The 20,238-nt window shown below is 35.9% G+C and overlaps 1 protein-coding gene across 1 annotated transcript in view; it reads right to left on the bottom strand.

The window, feature by feature from the left end:
- Window positions 1-2,293: 2,293 nt before the first annotated feature.
- The window catches only part of CLPB4 (casein lytic proteinase B4), a 178,444-nt gene continuing 160,499 nt past the window's right edge, over window positions 2,294-20,238 (bottom strand). The window contains exons 7-10 of the mRNA XM_089833293.1: window positions 4,692-5,000; window positions 4,299-4,564; window positions 3,277-4,206; window positions 2,294-3,088 (exon numbers count right to left, since the gene is read on the bottom strand). Coding sequence (XP_089689419.1) covers window positions 2,780-3,088; window positions 3,277-4,206; window positions 4,299-4,564; window positions 4,692-5,000 — 1,814 coding nt within the window. The 3' untranslated portion in view covers window positions 2,294-2,779. The remainder of the gene's footprint in view (window positions 3,089-3,276; window positions 4,207-4,298; window positions 4,565-4,691; window positions 5,001-20,238) is intronic.

Raw genomic sequence — 20,238 nt, forward strand, 5'->3', positions numbered from 1 at the left:
GCTAACTCCTAGTCATATTAGTTGTCTTTATATACAAGACACTTCTTTGATGTATTCATCCAATTATCTGATGTCTAATTATCTATTATCCAATCATTTGATCATCATTTCTCTCTTGTACCCTATATTGAGCTTCTTGATCTTGGTGTTGAATTATTGCCTTATATGTGTGTGTGTGTGTGTGTGCACGCGCACGCGCGTGCGTGCGTGCGTGTGGAGTCGTCCTTTAAAAATTACACCTTATGTTTTATTCAACTGAAACTACAAAACATTAACATCTTAAACCATCAAGCTTTCTCCCCTCAAATTTTTAGCTCAAGTAACCTTCATTATTTTGTGTTTGACTTTTATGAGCACTTTGGTTGCCAATTTGACCTTTTTGAGCAAGTTGAAAGAGTGGGTTAGGAATGCTCATTTTTTGAACACTGCAAGCCATTAAGTTATACGTGCTCAAATTTCAAGCATTTCTAACCTTGAAAGTTAGCTTTTTTAATCTTTGAACTTATTTTTGTATTTTGAAGGCTTTTAGGTTAGGAATTGTTATGTTTTGAGCAATCAAGTATATCTTTGGAAAATTAGGTTCATTTTTAACACAGGTGGGCTCATTTTGAAGGTAAGATCGGGGAGAACCACAAGATAATTAAAATTATTCTGAAAATCAATTTTAATTATTTATTTTTATCAAAATTTGAATCACATGGTTTGATTGAGAGTTTGGTCAAGGAATAAAAAACATACCATACAAAGAAACATGCAACATGTATGAAATTATTTGATGATGTTTACATATTTTCTTCACTATTGCTTCAATGTGTAGTAATTATCTATATGATTTTAAAATATCCTTTGAAAATGAGTGTTAATTTTTTTCTTCATGCATATTTTTAATTACTTAATGTAATATTTCTCCAATTTTAATTTGATTTAATTTCTTTATTTTATAGATACTGACCTTATTTTTTTCTTCTTCAACAAATAATTTTATATTGGATATTTTAGAGAGTGAATCAAACATCACAATTGCAAACCTAAATGGTTCTAATAACTCAAGTGACTTTTTGAAACACATATTGACAAATGTGAAAGATCTATTTTAGAGTACTACCACAAAATCGTCCAAGAGCTAGAAAACATAGCCAATGATTGCATTGAAGAGATGGAAATATAGAGAATGTGAAGTATTGCTGAAAAGGTTAAAGCGACATATAAAAAAGTGGTTGCATTTCCAATTTTTTATGAAAGAGGTACATTAGGATCACACTAAAAATGGTCATAATAACATTCTCATGGGTGATGAATATTGCATGTATTTACTTCATTACAATGAAGTCTTAAACTATTTTATATTTTGTACATACCATTTATAAATTTTCATATTTCGATGTTTGGGTGGCTTCAACTCCAATCCTTTGTTATGATAACTAATCAAAATTGTGTAGTGTTAGAATAGTTCCTGGGTAACTTGAATTAGGAACATATATTTTGATCGTATTAATTGTCATTTATGTGGTGACACATACCTTTATATTTCCAAAGAGAATTTGTTACACTATATTTATTTTTTAAGACAATAAATAAAGTACTTATTATAAGATACAAATTTCTAAATGAATCTGTGGTGCTTAAATGAATATATAAAATGTCATAAAAATATTAGATATTTAATAATTGAAATTTATTATTATAGATTATTAACTATAATAAAATAAACGGAGAGATATCCTTTAGATCCCTCACAAAGAATATCCCTCTTCTTATTTTATATATATATATATATATATTTGAAATAAATAAATTTATATATAATTAAATTACTTAGTGGAACTAAGTGATTTCCTAGTCAGAGAGCCCACCGTGTTTAGCCCATGTTTTTCTCTTTGCTGGCTCGGAGAATTTAGCTCATGATGTACACAGGGCTAAAGAGAAATAGACAACTGCTACTGCTGAAACACTCGTACATAAAATTGTAATATAATTAGCACTAAGTTAGCTATTAAATGGATCACTGGCAGGAACGACAAAACTAACCCCCAGAATCACAATCTTTAGGAATTGTGAAAATTGCCATCATCCTCTCGAGACAAACCAGAAGGGTTGATAAGCGGAAACAATCTCTAACAATCGATCCTATGTTACAACCAAATCTATGTTGAATTGATGGTAGACGTCAAATTTCAACGAATAGATAAAATACAGCTACAAACTATCAACTAAAGATAATTGTCTAATTCAGGTCAGATTAAATCTTTCGAACGCATCTATGAAGAGCAAACAGTGATGTTCTCATCATACATTTTGCACTCTGGAATATGTAGTTGTGATTTTATCTTAAGAGATTGCTCTCTCACATTAAAAGCATAAGAAATGAATATCAGGAAAACCCATCAAAGGCAACCATGCTAAATGTCAATCAGGCGGACTTAATATACAGAGTCAGACTACCAAACGCGTATGAAACAATTCCGCATATAAGCGTGCTTTCTCATCTACCCTTAAGTGTTGCCTGACAAAAACAACAAATTGCAGTCAATACTTTACAGAAATTGCAATTGTAAGATTTACAAGACTGACCGAATGGACCCAATAGTGTATGTTAAAACATAAAACTGACTCCATTGTAAACTGACTGGCATAAAATATATGCGTATAATGTTTTTCTTTTTCTGAACTGCCACATTAGAAAACTATTTTTTGAGAGAACTGATATTTGTATACAAACCACCATCAAAAATATGCTCCCCTCTCCAGGTACTATGGAAGCCTGCCCTTCGTTTACATGTTAACGGCTTGCAACCAAAACCTCATTATCAGCATGGATATCAGTAGGCTCAGTCTTTTTAATGACCAGCTTCTTCTGTTGCATAGGATCAGTAGTCTCTGCATCAACTAAGACTGTGTCATCTTCCTTGAACTCGCCTTTAAGGTAAGCTAATGCAAGTTCATTCTCTACCATTTGCTGGATCACTCTCTTTACTGGCCTTGCACCAAAGTTAGGGTCAAAGCCCAGTATAGCAAGAATGGCAACAGCATCATCAGTAAATTTGAGATTGATCTTCTTTTGCTTTAGTCGAGATTGTACATGCTCAAGCTGCAGTATTGAGAATTATCATATTAAGTGACATGTATCCAGGCATAATAAATAAACGATACCAGCCATTGTTCCAATTAAATACCAAGATATAAAAGGAAAAGAAATCAAACAAAAAAGATCCCAGAAAGTCCAAGCAAACTTTTCAAACTAAAAATATAATAAGTCAAGTTTAACAGCGAGCGCACCTGTATTTGAACAATGTTCTTTATTTGACGAGAGTCTAGAGGCTGGAAGACAATATACTCATCAATACGATTCATGAACTCTGGCCGAAATGTCTGCCGAGCAACTTCTATTACTTGTTTTTTCATTAATTCGTAGACTGCCTCTCTAGAATCTAGTGCACTTTGAAGTGTCTCCAAAATATATTGGGAACCAATATTTGATGTCATGATAATGACACAATTTGTAAAGCTAACGGTCCGCCCTTGAGAATCAGTTATCCTCCCATCATCTAACAACTGGAGTAGGATGTTAAATACATCAGCATGAGCTTTTTCAATTTCATCAAATAGCACTACAGAGTAAGGTCTCCTACGGACAGACTCTGTTAGTTGTCCACCCTCTTCATAGCCAACATAACCAGGAGGAGCACCAACTAGACGAGAGACGGAATGCTTTTCCATATATTCAGTCATATCAATCCTCACAAGTGCATGTTCAGTATTAAAAAGATAGCCTGCCAGAGCTTTAGCCAATTCAGTCTTTCCCACTCCAGTTGGACCCATAAACATGAAACTTGCAATGGGTCTGTTAGGATCAGAAAGCCCTGCTCTGGATCGTCGAATTGCATCTGCTACAGATTTGACTGCAATATCCTGACCCACAACCCTCTTGTGGAGCACTTCTTCTAAGAAAACAAGCTTCTCCCTCTCTGTTTGCTGCAGGTTTGAAACTGGAATGCCAGTCCACTTACTCACAATCTCAGCAATGTCAACGTCTGTAACTTCCTCACGAAGCATTGATTTCCCACCACTCCTGTATTCAGAAAGTTTCTTTTCAGCTTCTTCCAATTGTCTCTGAAGAGTCATCAGTGTCCCGTACTTGAGTTCAGCAGCTCGATTTAAGTCATACTCACGTTCAGCTGCCTGCATCTCCAAATTGACCCTGTCCACCTGTTCAACAACGAAAATGGCAATTAACAAGTTAAAATAAGCTTTCAGTTATCTGTGATGATATGAAAAAACCTAAAAAGCTGGCTACGCACTTCTTCTTTGATAGACTGGATACGAGTCATGAGTGCTTTCTCTTGCTCCCACTGCCCTGCAAGCTCTTTTTGCTTTTGTTTAAGTGCCTCTAAATCAGCATCCAACTTACTAAGTCGTTCTTTCGATGCTTTATCTGTATCATTTTTCAGAGACAAGCGTTCCATCTCCAACTTGATCACAGCTCTGTCTACTTCATCCAATTCAGTAGGCTTCGATGTCATTTCCATTTTTAGCTTTGCAGCAGCTTCATCAACAAGATCTATTGCTGCAGACACAAAGCGAAAATTATTGTTCTTCAAAAATGTGGATTCAGATATAAGATATCAAGTTACTTGCAAGTCAGCAATCAATTACAATAGAAACTAGCACACATTCACAAGCAAATTAAAAACCTTTATCAGGTAAAAAACGCTCAGTAATATATCGCTCTGAAAGCATTGCAGCTGCAACCAGTGCACCATCAGAAATTCTAACTCCGTGATGCAATTCATACCGCTCACGTAATCCACGAAGAATAGATATAGCATCTTCAACTGATGGTTGACCCACGTATACTTGTTGAAATCTGCGCTCAAGTGCAGCATCCTTCTCTATATATTTGCGGTATTCATTGAGGGTTGTGGCTCCAATACAACGTAACTCTCCTCGTCCAAGCATGGGCTTCAACAAGTTGCCTGCATCCATAGACCCTTCTGCAGCACCTGCACATAGACATAAATAAAGCAAAGAACAAATATTACAATACATGTAAATTGATCAGCTTTTCTAGAAAAAGAAGCATAGGAAAACAATAGACTATTTCCTCATCTATAGTCCCTGAGAACATTAGAAAAACATTGTACACTATGAACTCACAAACATATCAATTATGTTTGACAGCTAGAAAAAAATACATTAGAAAAGGAATGGTATGATCATGCTTTATATTTTGAAGATCATTCTATACTCTTTTGCCAAACCGTCATTCTTCCTTGATGAAAAGTCTTTCAAGGGCCCATGAAATGAATCCAGACAACAACAAGAAACTTCTAAATACTTCCTACTTTCCCAAGAATTTAAATCTGTATTATGATCAAGTAAAGAAAATCTTATGTCAACCCTCACTACATGTTACAAGTTAAATCCTTAGAACAGGTGATGAATTGCTATATGCATGCCTTCTGATAACCAAAGTTATTCTCCACTATAAAGAATTTGAAGAAATAAACACCATACTCACATGTAGACCATAAATGCAAAGTTTAAATAGTACTCCATCCCCATTCAACGCATTCAACACAGCTCTCAGAGATCTAATTCAATCCACAAACTAAAGTAGCCGCAGGACATCAGCAAATCTACTTTAAAGCTGTTGACTGGAGCAGACCTATAAAACCTAAAGAACCCAAGAATCTTAACATGGGGTATGCAAATTAGCAACATAATGTAGAAAGAGATGAAATCCAACTGCCACCAGCATTTGCTTGCCTGTCATTAAAAAATGTACAATGTTCTTTGCCTGACTGATTCATGAAATTTTGTACATTATTGTTATGTCATATTATGCACCAAAAAAATAAAGATAAGTCTTCTTCATTACATAGCACAAACTAATGCAAAACTTACATATTAAAATCATAACAAGAACTTGATACTAAGACATCTCCAGATATATCGAGGATTCAATTGGTATTTCTCACTGCCTTTATCCATCTCCAATAAGCCTCAATGTATCAAATTAGGTGATGATTTTCAGCAATTCGCCTTTGTCACTTTGAGTTAGTTATCATCAATTCACATTTCCTGAGTGAGGTGAATTATACCACCTATTTCTTTAGTAAAATATACTTTGAAAAATATATTAGTAGGCACAAATTCACAATATGTAAGAACTAAATTTATTGGTGGTAATTAACTGCAATTTAATCAAATTTTATTTTAGAATATTAAAAAACAAAATGCAAATGAATGTAAATACACATACAACATACAACTAAGAGGACAATGTCCAGTCTAGATTTGAGGAAACATCTAAGACGGGGAAGTTATTGACATTATTGTAGCTTTGATCATATTCCTTCAGGCCGAAATAGATAACATAAAGGTTGTGATAATATAATTATTGTAATAACAATAATTATATTATATTAAATGGATCTGGCTGAGTAGTTAGGTATGTCTAGGCAGTATCCCGTAGTCTTCTTAGCTCCATCTTTTGACTAAACCAACAATCAACTAGAATGCATATCATCAGAAGACTTTGAAGGTCTCCTCAAGTATTTATAGGAAGGAACCCGGCTGCCCCAGCCTGTAGGAATTTTCAAGATGAATACCATCATAAGTTAAAGGGCCCCCCCTTTCAAATTGCCTTCGATGAACCTATTTCTGGTATTCATCTCAAAACTTCCTCCTTAGCACGCAGCTTTTAGTAGTCTAGGCTGTGTTCAGAATCTTGGGAAAGGAATTTATTTTGAATACTGACTGGTATAGGGTGATGAGAGCCAGTTATATCCCATTTTATACAATACTTTAGATAGTTTCATACACCTTTACCCCCATTTCCACATTCTATTTCTATTCAATTTCACTGTTTTAGGTTGCATATAATTCAATAAAATTCATTATTAATAGGCATTATAAAAAAACACTCCCCAACAAAAAACCAATTTCAGTCAACCCAAAACACTCCCCACTCCATCGCTAACCTATAGGGGCACCTCCCAACACTCCCATACCGTTGAAAACCTAATGTAGACAGTGAAAAGCTCGGATGAGTCATAAGATCCCCACTAGGATAGTCACTAATCCTCAATGAATTGAAGAGTATAAAGTCACCAATCAGCAAAGTTATTTCTGCCCCATCAAGGAAACCACGAGGCCACTTCTTAACAGAAGTATATCTGTCATCCATGCCCATAAGGGACAACTCTTGAGTGGCCAGCCCACCAAGTGTATGCTCAACTTCACAATCATACTCCAAGATTGAGCTCCTCATATATATCATTTGTGTCATCAAGATCAAGAGCTCCAGTTCAAAAAGTGGGTTATCTAAAATAAAATCAGCACTCATCCGAAAAAGGGGCTATCATGTCATGTCTCCTCTTTTAGCTCTATCTAGCAGGATGTGGGAGTTAGCCTATCAGGGAGTCTCGTAGGTTGGCAGTGGTCTTTAGAGACTCAGTCAAGGTATACAATGTTCGAATCTGGAGTTTCAAACAGTAGGAGGGCAGTTGAGAGCAATTCCTTAATTGTAGGAGTTTTCTACATTTTAGGAGGTGGAGATGGGTAATAGTCTTGAGTCTCTACGAGATCATTCTATGGTTTCAATTTCGGGAGATTCGGAGACGTTCCTTATTTTTTAGGAGTATCCCTAATTTTGAGGGATGAGACTGTCAGTTATTTCAGATTATCCGGCATCAGTCACAGGAGGTGACGAGTTCAATTTCACCTTGTTGAGGTGTTTTGCCTATCAGTTCGCTATTTGGGAAATATTTTAATATATTTAAATATTCTCTTAAGTTAGCATCTTAATAATTTAAATAAGGCTAAGTTATAGCCATTTTGGAGTAATAAGGGGTTTTTTGGCTTCATCTGGGTGAATATCCCTTGGTGTAATAGCTCGTTGGAAAGGTTTTGAACTTTTCTAAATATTCCTCTTTTGACTCAGAGCATTTTGGTGAACAGATTTCTTTCTATTGGGAAAAAGGTCATTTTCTAGATACTTGACCACTTTATAAATGAGATATATTATTTTATAACCCAACGCCACATGGGGACACTTTTAGAGTTCGAGCTAAGTTTGGTGGGTTATAAGGAGGTAAAAACAAAGTTTGAGGGCGTTATTGACATATTACATCTTGGATTTGTGTTTTGGGCTCTAATTGAGCTTTCAGCACTTGGGACACCAACCCCACTTGCTTTGCCTATTTGGGACATAGCCCCCAAAACAATGGTTTGGATTTGTTGCAGTTAGAAGCATCTTGGAGATTGTGTATTGTTTCTTCTAGAGAACACAATATTGAGTCAGAGTTTTAGCTGGGGTTTGGGTATTCCATCCATGTGTGGGCACTTTGCCATTGTACCGTAGCACCTAGCAGCCATATTCCTTCCCACGTGCAGCAATAGAGAGCTAGAACCTAGCCGTAGTTTCCTGCTAGGCTCGTATTTCTCCTTCACGCCTTCAAGTTGGGTTTATCCTTGGTTGTAATCATCTAGATATTATTGTAAATCTTCATCTGGTTACAAATTAGGTTTTATATTCAAAAATCTACTTGAAGCAAAATTGCTTTGATTGTATTTGGAATATATTTTCAGAACTGGTTCATGTTATTGTACTTTTGTTATTATTTATTGAAAAATATCAAAAACATAAAACAATCAAACTTTTCTACAACTTCCATCTAGTTCTGTAAGAAAATTTTAATAAACGGGGAAAACAAATTTAAAAATAATAAAATTACAGTAGATCAACAAAAGAGATCCATCAGGGATCTTTCAGTGGTATCAAAGCTTGATCTTGCCAGCCTGTGGATTTGATTACAAATCTATGCAACCAAAAGCTAAGATACACAGATTTTATACGCGCATGAGAGCTCAACTTGAGCAAGGGTTTGGAATAGACCAGGAACCTATTATGGTAGAAGAACAAGTGGGCGGAACAAGGAATCAGGAGAGAGAGAGATGGTGCGAACCCTATTCACTACTCAACCCAGGATCACTCAGGCTTTAGATAGATTACAGGTTACCTTGGAGCGTTCAGAGATGGTTGGACACAGAGGCAAGCGAAGTAGATCAGTTTCAGTGGTTGGTAGTCAACACAGCCATCAATCCCATTCTTCAGTTGGGAGCTCCCTTCATTCCTCTAGGCGGCATCACCATCGTACACCTACTACGAATAGACCATTGCTTCCTCAGTTCATACCAGGTGAACGACCAGCGCAGGTGGAACCACCAGAGGTGGGGTTCCAGGAATCAGTTTTGGTGGCCACAGCTGAGTGGAGAGTTCTACCCCCTGAGGTTAGGGATGTCTTCCCTCTTCCCCAGTATTGTGCATAGTGTAGAGATATAACTAGGTTTAGGGGAGATCGTGGTTATAGACCACCACAGCAGTAGCAAAACTATGACCTCAATAGAGCTACTAGGAAGATCACATTGGCTACATATAATGGCTCAGAAGATACGAGTGCACGAGCTTGGGTTCACAAGCCAGATATATATCTTTCATTACGGCCCATGCCTAAGTGTGAGGCTATTCAATTTGTTGTGTTGCATCTAGAGGGGATTCAAGAAAAGGCACATCTTATTGAGGTCATGTCAGATGTAGACGATGAGGAGGTTCGGGATATAAATGACAAGGATGATGGTGTCCAAATTGAGCTCGAAGATGCTGAGGTAGCAGTCGCAACACATGGGACTATGGCTACGTTGTCAGGTGCATCAATGATTCACCTCTTCTATATCTCAGGTATGATCCAGGGGCATACTGTGTATTGCTTGGTGGACACTGGGTCTACACATAATTTTATAAATAAGGAATGGTAGACCAATGTGGTCTGCAAGCACAGAATTTTGTAGGAATCGATGTGACTGTGGCCAATGGTCTTACTCTGCAATGTGTCAAGGGTATCCCACAGTTGAGCATAGGCATGAAGGGATACACCTTGATAGATGACTTTTAAATGTGTGATCTAGGGGGCACAGATGTAGTTTTAGGTGTACAGTAGTTGCAATACTTGGGGAGATACAACCAAGATTTCAAGAAGAGACAATTGGAGTTTATGGTTGGGAGAAGGAAGATCGTGCTCAAGGCATGCCCACTTTCGTCTCAAGGTGGATCAGCTAGGGGTATGATTACTGATTAGGACTCAGATAGTAACAGTGATTTGATCATAACCCCATGTCCCTCAATATCTCAACACACAGGAGCGGGTGCCTTAGATTTGCCACGGAGATTGTATGAGGTTTGGGACGGGTTGGATAACAGGATTGTTTTGGGACTGGCCACTAGTTTGAATTCTGACAGGAGGACAAGATGGCCATTTGTTTGGATTCTTGGGCACAAGGGTATTCAGGGGTGGATACTCTACTATGACGATGTGATCTACTTCACTTCTACACCTTACAGTGGGGAGTATGTTTGTCCGGACGAGTCACTTCAGGTTTGAGGTCAATCAGTGCTCTGTATTTGGATTGCTTGGGATAGTGGAGGATTAGTGTTGTATTGCTTGTGGGCAAACATCTCCGAGAGGGGAGGACTGTCATGTCCCCTCTTTTAGCTCTATCTAGCACGATGTGGGAGTTAGCCTATCAAGGAGTCTCGTAGGCTAGCAGTGGTGTTTAGAGACTCAGTCAGGGTATACAATGTTTGGATCTGGAATTTCAGACAGTAGGAGGGCAGTTGAGAGCAGTTCCTTAATTGTAGGAGTTTCCTACATTTCAAGAGGTGGAGATGGGTTATAGTCTTGAGTCTCTATGAGATCATTCTATGGTTTCAGTTTCAGGAGATTCAGAGACATTCCTATTTTTTAGGAGTATCCCTAATTTTGAGGGATGAGATTGTCAGTTATTTCAGATTATCCGGCATTAGTCACAGGAAGTGACGAGTTCAATTGCACCTTGTAGAGGTGTTTTGGCTATTAGTTCGCTATTTGGAAAATATTTTAATATATTTAAATATTCTCCTGAGTTAGCATCTTAATAATTTAAATAAGGCTAAGTTATAGCCATTTTGGAGTAATAAGAGGTTTTTTGGCCTCATCTGGGTGAATATTCCTTGGCGTAATAGCTCGTTGGAATGGTCTTGATCTTTTCTAAATATTCTCTTTTGACTCAGAGCATTTTGATGAATGAATTTCTTTCTATTGGGAAAAAGGTCATTTTCTAGATACTTTACCACTTTAAAAATGAGAAATATATTATTTTATAACCCAATGCCACATGGGGACACTTTTAGGGTTCGAGCTAAGTTTGGTGGGTTATAAGGAGATAAAGACAAAGTTCAAGGGCATTATTGACATATTACATCTTGGATTTGTGTTTTGGGCTCTGATTGAGCTTTCAGCACTTGGGACACCAACCCCACTTGCTTTGCCTATTTGGGACGTAACCCCCAAAACAATGGTTTGGATTTATTGTACTCAGAAGCATCTTGGAGATTGTGTATTGTTTCTTTTGGACAACGCAGTATTGAGTCAAATTTTTAGCTGGGGTTTGGGTATTCCATCCACGTGTGGGCACTTTGCAGCTGTACGGCAACACCTGGCCGCCATATTCCTTCCCATGTGCAGCAATAGAGAGCTGGAACCTAGCCGTAGTTTCCTTCTGGGCTCGTATTTCGCCTTCACGCCTTCAGGTTGGGTTTATCCTTGGTTGTAATCATCTAGATATTATTGTAAATCTTCATTTGGTTACAAATTAGGTTTTATATTCAAAAATCTGCTTGAAGTAAAATTGCCTTGATTGTATTTGGAATATATTTTCAGAATTGGTTCATGTTATTGTACTTTTGTTATTACTTATTGAAAAATCATCAAAAACATTAAACAATCAAACTCTTATGCAACTTCCGTCTAGTTATGCAAGAAAAAATTTAATAAACAAGGAAAACAAATTTAAAAATAATAAAATTACAGAAGATCAGCAGAAGAGATCCATCAGGGATCTTTCATATCAGCAATGACTAAATGTATGCCATCAACTTCTTCAAGACTATAGGCAGAAAACTCATGAGAATGGGAAGTAAAATTGTTGCTATCCAAACTCAAAATTTTGGAATCCTCCTCTATACCTTCTCTGGAATCATCTTGTATATCCTCAGTATTAATGGAACTACAGATATCACTGGATAATGTATCATTAAATGGTTCATCTTCCTCATTCACCTCATGACTATGCTGTCTATCTGAACGGGCTGTTGCAAGAGGCAGGTTTTCTGATTGAGCTAAAGAAGAATGTAGTAGACTCAGCTTCACACAATGTTCCCCCCACTTATTTTATGATTTTGTAGGTAAAGTATGGATTAAACTCAACTCCTTACTCTGTTCTTCAATCTGATTTTCTGCCATGAGGAGAGCTACTTTAGAATTTCCCAAAGTTTCTCTAACCTTTACAAGTTCTGAAATAAGTTGATAACCCTCCTCTTCTTTCCCCCTCAAAGCAATAGAGTAAATAACACCAAGGTCAAGAAGATGATCTCTATCTGAAAGGAGGTTTAAGTAATTATTCTTCATTGCCTCCATGGCTGTCTTAAGCACATGCAAAAAAAAATTTGATGAAGCGTCTTCTTTACATTTATGTCTTCCCTCAAGTTAGATCTTCCAATGTAGCTCTCTACTAACTTGTGGGCACTGTCAAAATATGACAAGGCTGCAATGACCTTTTCTCCACCAACCTTCAATTGACTCTCCAAAACAAGCTTATGGACATGTGTAAATCCATAGGCAAAGGATGTGGACTACCATTGAAGAGCAAGGCTCTCTTCAATATCCTCTTTTGATACCCCCTCAAGATCTTCATCTGGTAATTCCTCTTGCTAGTTATTGCTGGTCCTTGTTTCTTTTGTTGACTTATCTTCTCTCCCAATACTTTCTTTTCTATCCTTTGATTCTTCTTTCCTTCCTTGTTGCTAATATGAACTTTTGGATACCAAATCATCCTCAGCATCTGGTATACGCATAAATTGTGTGAATGCAAGCATGTCTTGTATCTCCTTAGGAAGAGAACAATACTGATGGTAGTTGCTCATTATTGCATCATTGAAAGCCTTGCAAGAGGCATCTTACTTGTACCTGTTGAGGGAGATGAAACCTTAGAGAGCCCATTTTTAATTCTAGCCATGGTATTGACCTGCAACTAACCCAACAGACTGGTAGGTTTGAGGCTCCGATACCACAGAAATATCCCAAATGGATATTTGCTCTGCTACTGCTATTTGTTTAATTATATAAATTATATTTCCTTGTAGATTTTTCTTTGATCTGATGAGCTAGACATAAGTTGCAGAAGAAGGTTGTTTTTTTTTTGTATTTTTCAGAATATAGGTATTACAATGAATAAATAACAGTAACTGATAAAATAGAAGTGATAGAAATCATATGCAGCAATACATACTATTTTGGAAATGATTCTAAAACCGTACCAGCAAAATTTGATTTATTTCAGAATAGTACCAATATAGATGTACTTCAAACAAGATTGACGCCAACTGAAGATGGGAACTAGCTATAGCCAAACAAGTTCAAATGATAGAGCCCAAGCTGTTGGAATAAAATAACTCCAGTCTGCTGCAAATAAACACTCCAAAATTCCTCCTGCAAGCTGCTATAAGGAAAAGCCAGGCTGAACCAAAGTGGCCACCTTCCCTATAAATCCACTGCCTACAAAGTGTGACTGCAATACTAGAAATTGATCCTCTGCTATGATCAAATTGTATGCATAAGAACCTTCAAATCTGATCTTGTTGAGGGCTACGTCCCAACAAATTTGCTCTCAACACTAGGGTTTGCGTCCTAGGTGAGGAATGCTTTTCCAGAGCAATGCGTTCAAAATAGCTTGACAAAATGATAAAGATACCCACCTTTGGGTTACCATCTCCTTATATCCCCTCTCCAAGGCAAATCGAATCCTAAAAGAACCCTAAAGTGGATTTCATTTGAACTTCATAATATAACATTATTTCCCCAATAAAGGCATCCAAATAGAAAGAAATCATTACTTTATTAATGACAAATAACTCCAAGCGTCAAATAAGTCTCGGCAAGTGATAATCAAATAGTAGAGACTGAGCTCTTTCCAACAAGCTATCACACATAGGCAAATCAATCCAAATGGAGTCAAAAAACTCATTATTCCAAAATGGCTAAACACTTAGCCTTATTTAAATTATTAAAATGCTAACTTAGGAGAATATTTAACTATATTAAAATATTTCCCATGTAGCCAAGGAACAATCCAAACACCAAAACATGAAACTGAGTTTATCACCTGCCTGTGACTGATGCTAGACAACTTGGGCCAAATGGCAATCTCACCCTCAAATTTAGGGATACTCCTAAAAAATAGGGAACACACCCAAATCTCCTGAAATTGAGATCAGGGGTGATCTCATAGAACTTCAACTTTGGAAAACGTTACCACCTCTTAAAAGGTAGGAATCTCCTGCTACAATCAAGGAACTACCTCATAAAATTAATGAACTGCTCTCAACTGATCTACTACTGCCTATAATACCAAATCTGGACGCTACTGACTGAGTCCCTGATCACCATTGCCAGCCTATGAAACTCTATAATAGGCTAATTCTCATGTCACTGCTAGACAAAGCTAAAGAGGGGACATGAAAAAATATGCCTAAAGCTATATGCCCAAAGGCTAGAGAACTGCCATAAAGTAATAAGTATCAATGTATCATAATCATGTTCACATTCAACATAAAAAAGTAAAACATAACATAGAAAAATGAAACAGACTATTGCTCCTATTCTACCTCTACCACATTTGGAGGGGTGGGGCCCACCTCGGCAACCTAGTAAGGAGCCTTAAAATTATATTTTAATATTCACTTTTTAATTTTTTTGCATTAATAAAATTATTAATTTTAAATAAAATTATAATTTAAAAAAATTGGGGACGACTGGCCGTACCCGGTACAGTTGGGGGACATCTAGGCGTTCCCTTTCTGTACAGGGATGGCTAGCCGTCCCCCTTTTTTTCCCAATCGTCCCCAAGTTTTGGGGACATCCCCTGGTAATTTTCCTTTCTTGGGGACGGCTTGGGGACAGCTGGGTGATGTCCCATACCTGTCCCCCCATCCTTGAGACGTCCCCGTTTTTGAAACTCCTATTTTTAGGTCGGGTACGCATCCCCAAGGAATGTAGGTTACCCTCCTTTGGTTCTTTTTGTAGACATTCTATAGCCACGTTGGTTTCTCTTCATCATATCTTATTATGGACAATGCAAACTCGTTCAAGATGCATTTTCCAACTGCATAGAGACCTTTAATTTTCATTTTTTGTTAGGAGAATACATTATTTTTGTGGCCAACTGAGATACCATGATTTTCTACTGTAACTAATGGATCTACGTGGAATAGTGATGTGTGGGACATGCTCTCTAAAGGAAACAATAATAGTAGTTTGGGGTGAATGGATATGTTTGACAAAATCACATATCTCCTCGTACTATTCCTACTCATAGTTATAACAAATCTATTTTTGATTCATGGACAAAATTCATCAAATTTTCTGAATCATTAATATTGAAACAAACTCTTTATTATTCCACATATTTGCTGTTGTAGACTGCATGTACATAAGTCACACAATATAAGCTATGAAGGAAGAGTATTGTGAAGAAGATTTTTGGGTGACAGTACTGTATCAAAAACCATATTATTTTTGATAAATAAAGTGATATTTTACATGATTACAAGAGCGTAGAAAATCCCTTCCACCCTCCGTGCAAGCCAAGGAGTAAGGGCCCACTCTTTGGTAAAACATGGTGATGCAAGTTTATTAGTGTTCATTTGTGTAATTTTCTACTTCTTGCTTTCGTCAAATTAGATGTTTATATTTACATTAGTCAATGAGTTTTAGATTAATTTCTTTAAAGACTTTAGAGTAGAATATAATGTTTCCATCAATATTCATGTTACTATTATTTCTTCTGTAAATTGTCGTTGTTTTTATCTTTATTAGGGATTAATGTTTTTTATTTTGTTTCTGATGTTTCTATCGCCAAGAAGTGACAATTTTTGTCGCCAAATTTGATTTGATTTTTTTGTAAGTTTGTTTTCATGCGATACAAGTGCATTCATAACCATTCAGTTCACAACCTACACCCTTTGATGGCATATTCCCTAGACACCTTTCACAAGCTTACGCCCCCGGATTGACATGAATAGACAAAGCTGAAATTCATTTAAAATATAAAATATTTCAACTTCATTTGCCCCAATATTGGCCTAACATAGGGTTCATAGTGATATTCCAGCAATGTTCCTGACTATGTCCAATCTGATGAATATTGACAAGGGTAGCATGAATATGATGGTCAGACGTTTGTTTAAACTAGAATACTTAGGCAATCTAGAGAAAGTTTTGGCCAACATGAGAGATGACCTCCTCATCTATAGACCTTGCCACTATGAAATTCCCCAACATGGACACCAGTTAGTTCCACTGTACCCAGTCATTTCCTCCTTTCACCCTATTACAATAATAGATAGTTTCTACTATCTTTGTTTATCTATTTTAATCTTCTGTAAACATTAAAATGTTTCTAATATCTAGTTTTCTAATTCTAGAATAGAATGTTTCTATTGTTTACAAATGTTTCTCAAGGAAACATCGTTCAATCTCTTGTATAAATTGATCTCTTGATCACTATTAATAACAAGCAAAAATTTTCCATTTACTTCCATAATATGGTATCAGAACCAATACTCCAAATTTTTTCGAAAATAATTATAGTTTCTTGGTTGAAATTATTTGCCTTTTATTTTCAAAATTATTTACACGCATATTTGCTTTCAACTCTCTATATCATCTGACTAGGGTTTCCGTTTTGAGAGATCTAAATCCACCGACTTCTAGTTCAATTCTGCAACCCATTTCCATCCAGATCCGTCTATTTTTTCTGCACATTTCTACCATTTATTGTGGTTTTTTTTGCAATAGGTCTGCTTTTGTTCAAAACCCTAATTTTTTGGTTTGGAAATTTTTTCTGATTCCAGATTCTTGGTGGGTTTTACAAGAGCTCAACTAGTTTGTTGTTAGATTTTTTGGGTGCCTCAATTTTCGAGCCAGTCGATCCAAAAACCAACATATTCTTTCTGGGCTTTTCGAGCTCTCTTCTAGGCCATCCTTCAAATTTTTTGGGTCTCTACTATTTGAGGGTTGCATCTACTTGCGTGTTTGTTGCATCTACTTGCATGTGTTGCTTTACCATGCAAAGTGTCATGTTTTCCCTCCCTTGAAAATTCTGGTGGGTTTTCATTTTTTTTTCTCCTCACAAAAAAAAATTCTGATGGGTTTTCATAGTTTTTTCCCTAAATTTTTCTTTATGGGTTTCTATAAATTTTCCCTTAAAAATTTTTGCTTCTGTAATTCACACAGTTGTGTGGGATTCCTTTGTGGGTTTATAATTTTTTCCTCAAAACTTATCTGTTGGGTTTTATCATTTTTCCTATAATTTAAAAAAAAAAAAAACAAAACTTTGTAATGTCAGGTTTTGATTGTTTTTTCACCTCAAAAATCCTGTTGGGTTTTGATTGATTTTTCACCACAAAAATCATGTTGGGTTTTGATTGATTTTTCACCTCAAAAATCATGTTGGGTTTTGATTGAATTTTCACCACAAAAATCATGTTGGGTTTTGATTGATTTTTCACCTCAAAAATCATGTTGGGTTTTGATTGTTTTTTCACCACAAAAATCATGTTGGGTTTTGATTGATTTTTCACCTAAAAAATCATAGCTTTTTGTGGTTTGTTTTGGAGCATTATGCTCATCTGAAAAGTTTTGGAGCATTGTCCAAAGTACCATCAGCAATCTTCTCAACAGACATCCTCTGCTCCAAATTCAGAAGGCTCCTGGAAGAAAAACATTCAATGCAACTATTGCCACAAGTTTGGGCACATGAAGGTTGAATGTTGTAAGTGTTGAGCTGCCCTATCTAAGCAATCTAGTTTGCAGCCCACAGCAAACATTGCGAAACCCCTTGAGCAAACAGAATCTGCCTTTTACGCTTTTTGACAGCTTTGTGCTTTGGATAGAGTACCCATTAAGGGAGGGTATTACGATAATAGATAGTTTCTACTATCTCTATTTAGTACCCAGTTATCTAGTACAATCTTCTCTAAATATTAAAATATTTCTAATATTTAATTTTTTGTTTCTAAAATAGAATGTTTCTATTCTTTACGATTGTTTCGTAAGGAAACATCGTTCAGTCTCTTGTATAAATTGATCTCTTGATCATTGTTAATAATAATAAAATATTTTCCAATTACTTTGTAATAGCCCCGACCAAGGTGATTGAATGGTTTCCAATAATTCATAGGAATGTCAATTTCCTTTTGTATTTTTTGCATGTCAACAGGACCCGAGTAAAAAACTAGTTGGAGCAGTATGTGATTGAAGAGCATATTGGAGCTTGGGAGAATGAAACGGAAGTGAGTTTGGAGTGTTTGGAATTTCCAACACTAGCAAAAGAGGTCTCAGAGGTGGAGGATTCACCATCCCAGCCCATATGCCAGTTGTTTGGTTTGCTTCCCCGTTTGTTCATTTCTGACTTTACTATAAGATCTCTATATATTCGGGGCTGAAATGTATGAATCTATTGGGACTGGCCAAGTCCCGAATGAGTATTTTTAATTATTAATATTCTTTATATTGTTAATTATGTGTTTATTTCTGGTTTTAATTATTTGCCTGATGGATCCTTGCTATCTAATTTCTAAATTAGGATCTTAATGTCTCTAGTAGATTAATCAGGATTATCTAACCTCCTAATGAGTAGCATTGAGTGTTGTTGGATGCCTGTATCCATGTTTTTTCAGGTCACACCAACAGATGGACTAACTATAAATTCAAGGAAATTAAGGATCTGCTTTGAATAATTTATTCTATTTATTCTTTGTTATCCAATGGTTTCGAATATGTATACGGCAATATTGAAGGAATATCACCCAACTCCATCCTCTCAGTGCCCCATGAGTTGAGTTGTATTAACATATTTTCAATTTATATATGGCTTTGGCCTCTTGCTTATCAAAACCAAATAATTTTTTTTTATATTAAATAGAAAATATAATTATATTATATTATATAAATATAATAATCATTGTATTACATTATATTAATCATTGATAATAGAAGTATTATACTCTATTATATAATAATAATATTGTAATTATAATAATATATATGAAAAAGTGTTGTCCCTTGGCAACGGGGCACCAACCACATATTTGATGGGAGAATATATCTTCTTCCAAATAATGGATTACAAAAAGATTTAAAATAAGATATACACTCCAAATTATTTAACGTAATATCAAAGTGGGTTAGCGATCTTTATAGATGAATGATATAGAAGTTAAAAGGTTGAGAGATCTATGCGGACATATTTTCATGAGAAGTTCTCCTTGTTCAGCTTCGGTACCTCTCTCTTATACATCTTCAAATCTTTAGCTCAAGTCCTTTTAAACTTTTCCTTCAAGCACAAAACTCTTATACCAATTTTTAGATAACTGAGAGGGGGGATGAATTAGTTATAACCAGTTATCTTATAGGCCTTAAAGACACTTTTCACCAACTTAAACACTTTAATCTTTTAGATCATTAACTCAATAACCATATCTAAAATCACATTATAAACCGATATAAACTTTTCATCAAATTACAGAGTATCAAAGTTATCTTTTAGCTTATACCTAGTTGCAACAACAAACATTAAACATGAAATAAACTTGCAACATAATAATCATTCACACAAATTTGACAAAATAATTTAACATGGAAACCTTGTAAAAGGAAACACCATGTGGGAACCGTAACCCAAAAGTCTCACTCTTTGGGAATGAGCTTTGTTAGGAGCCAACCTTGTTAAAGGTTACATACACATTATTAATGTGACCTTGCTAGAGGATTTTCACCAAAGATCATCTAGACCTTGTTCATTTTTTGACACTTTTAAAATAATGACCTCCTCTAAAAGACTTATAAAACATTACTATTGAATGTTACTATAGAAGATTTCAAAAGACTATTAGGTCCACTCGTTTAAGAGATTTTTCTTCTACAATGATTAGAGTAACAGTGAAATGATCTAGATTTAGCACTACCTTGCTTGCTTAGATCTTTGTTTCGCTGAATCTCTTTCTTCGGATCCCTTACTAGCTGATTCACACACTCCACAAATCAATTTAGCACTTTCCTTGCTTGATCTTCACAATGCAAC

Source organism: Cupressus sempervirens, chromosome 5 (genome assembly GCF_028749045.1).
Source record: "Cupressus sempervirens isolate cs-2001-9-10 chromosome 5, ASM2874904v1, whole genome shotgun sequence".
NCBI lineage: Eukaryota > Viridiplantae > Streptophyta > Pinopsida > Cupressales > Cupressaceae > Cupressus > Cupressus sempervirens.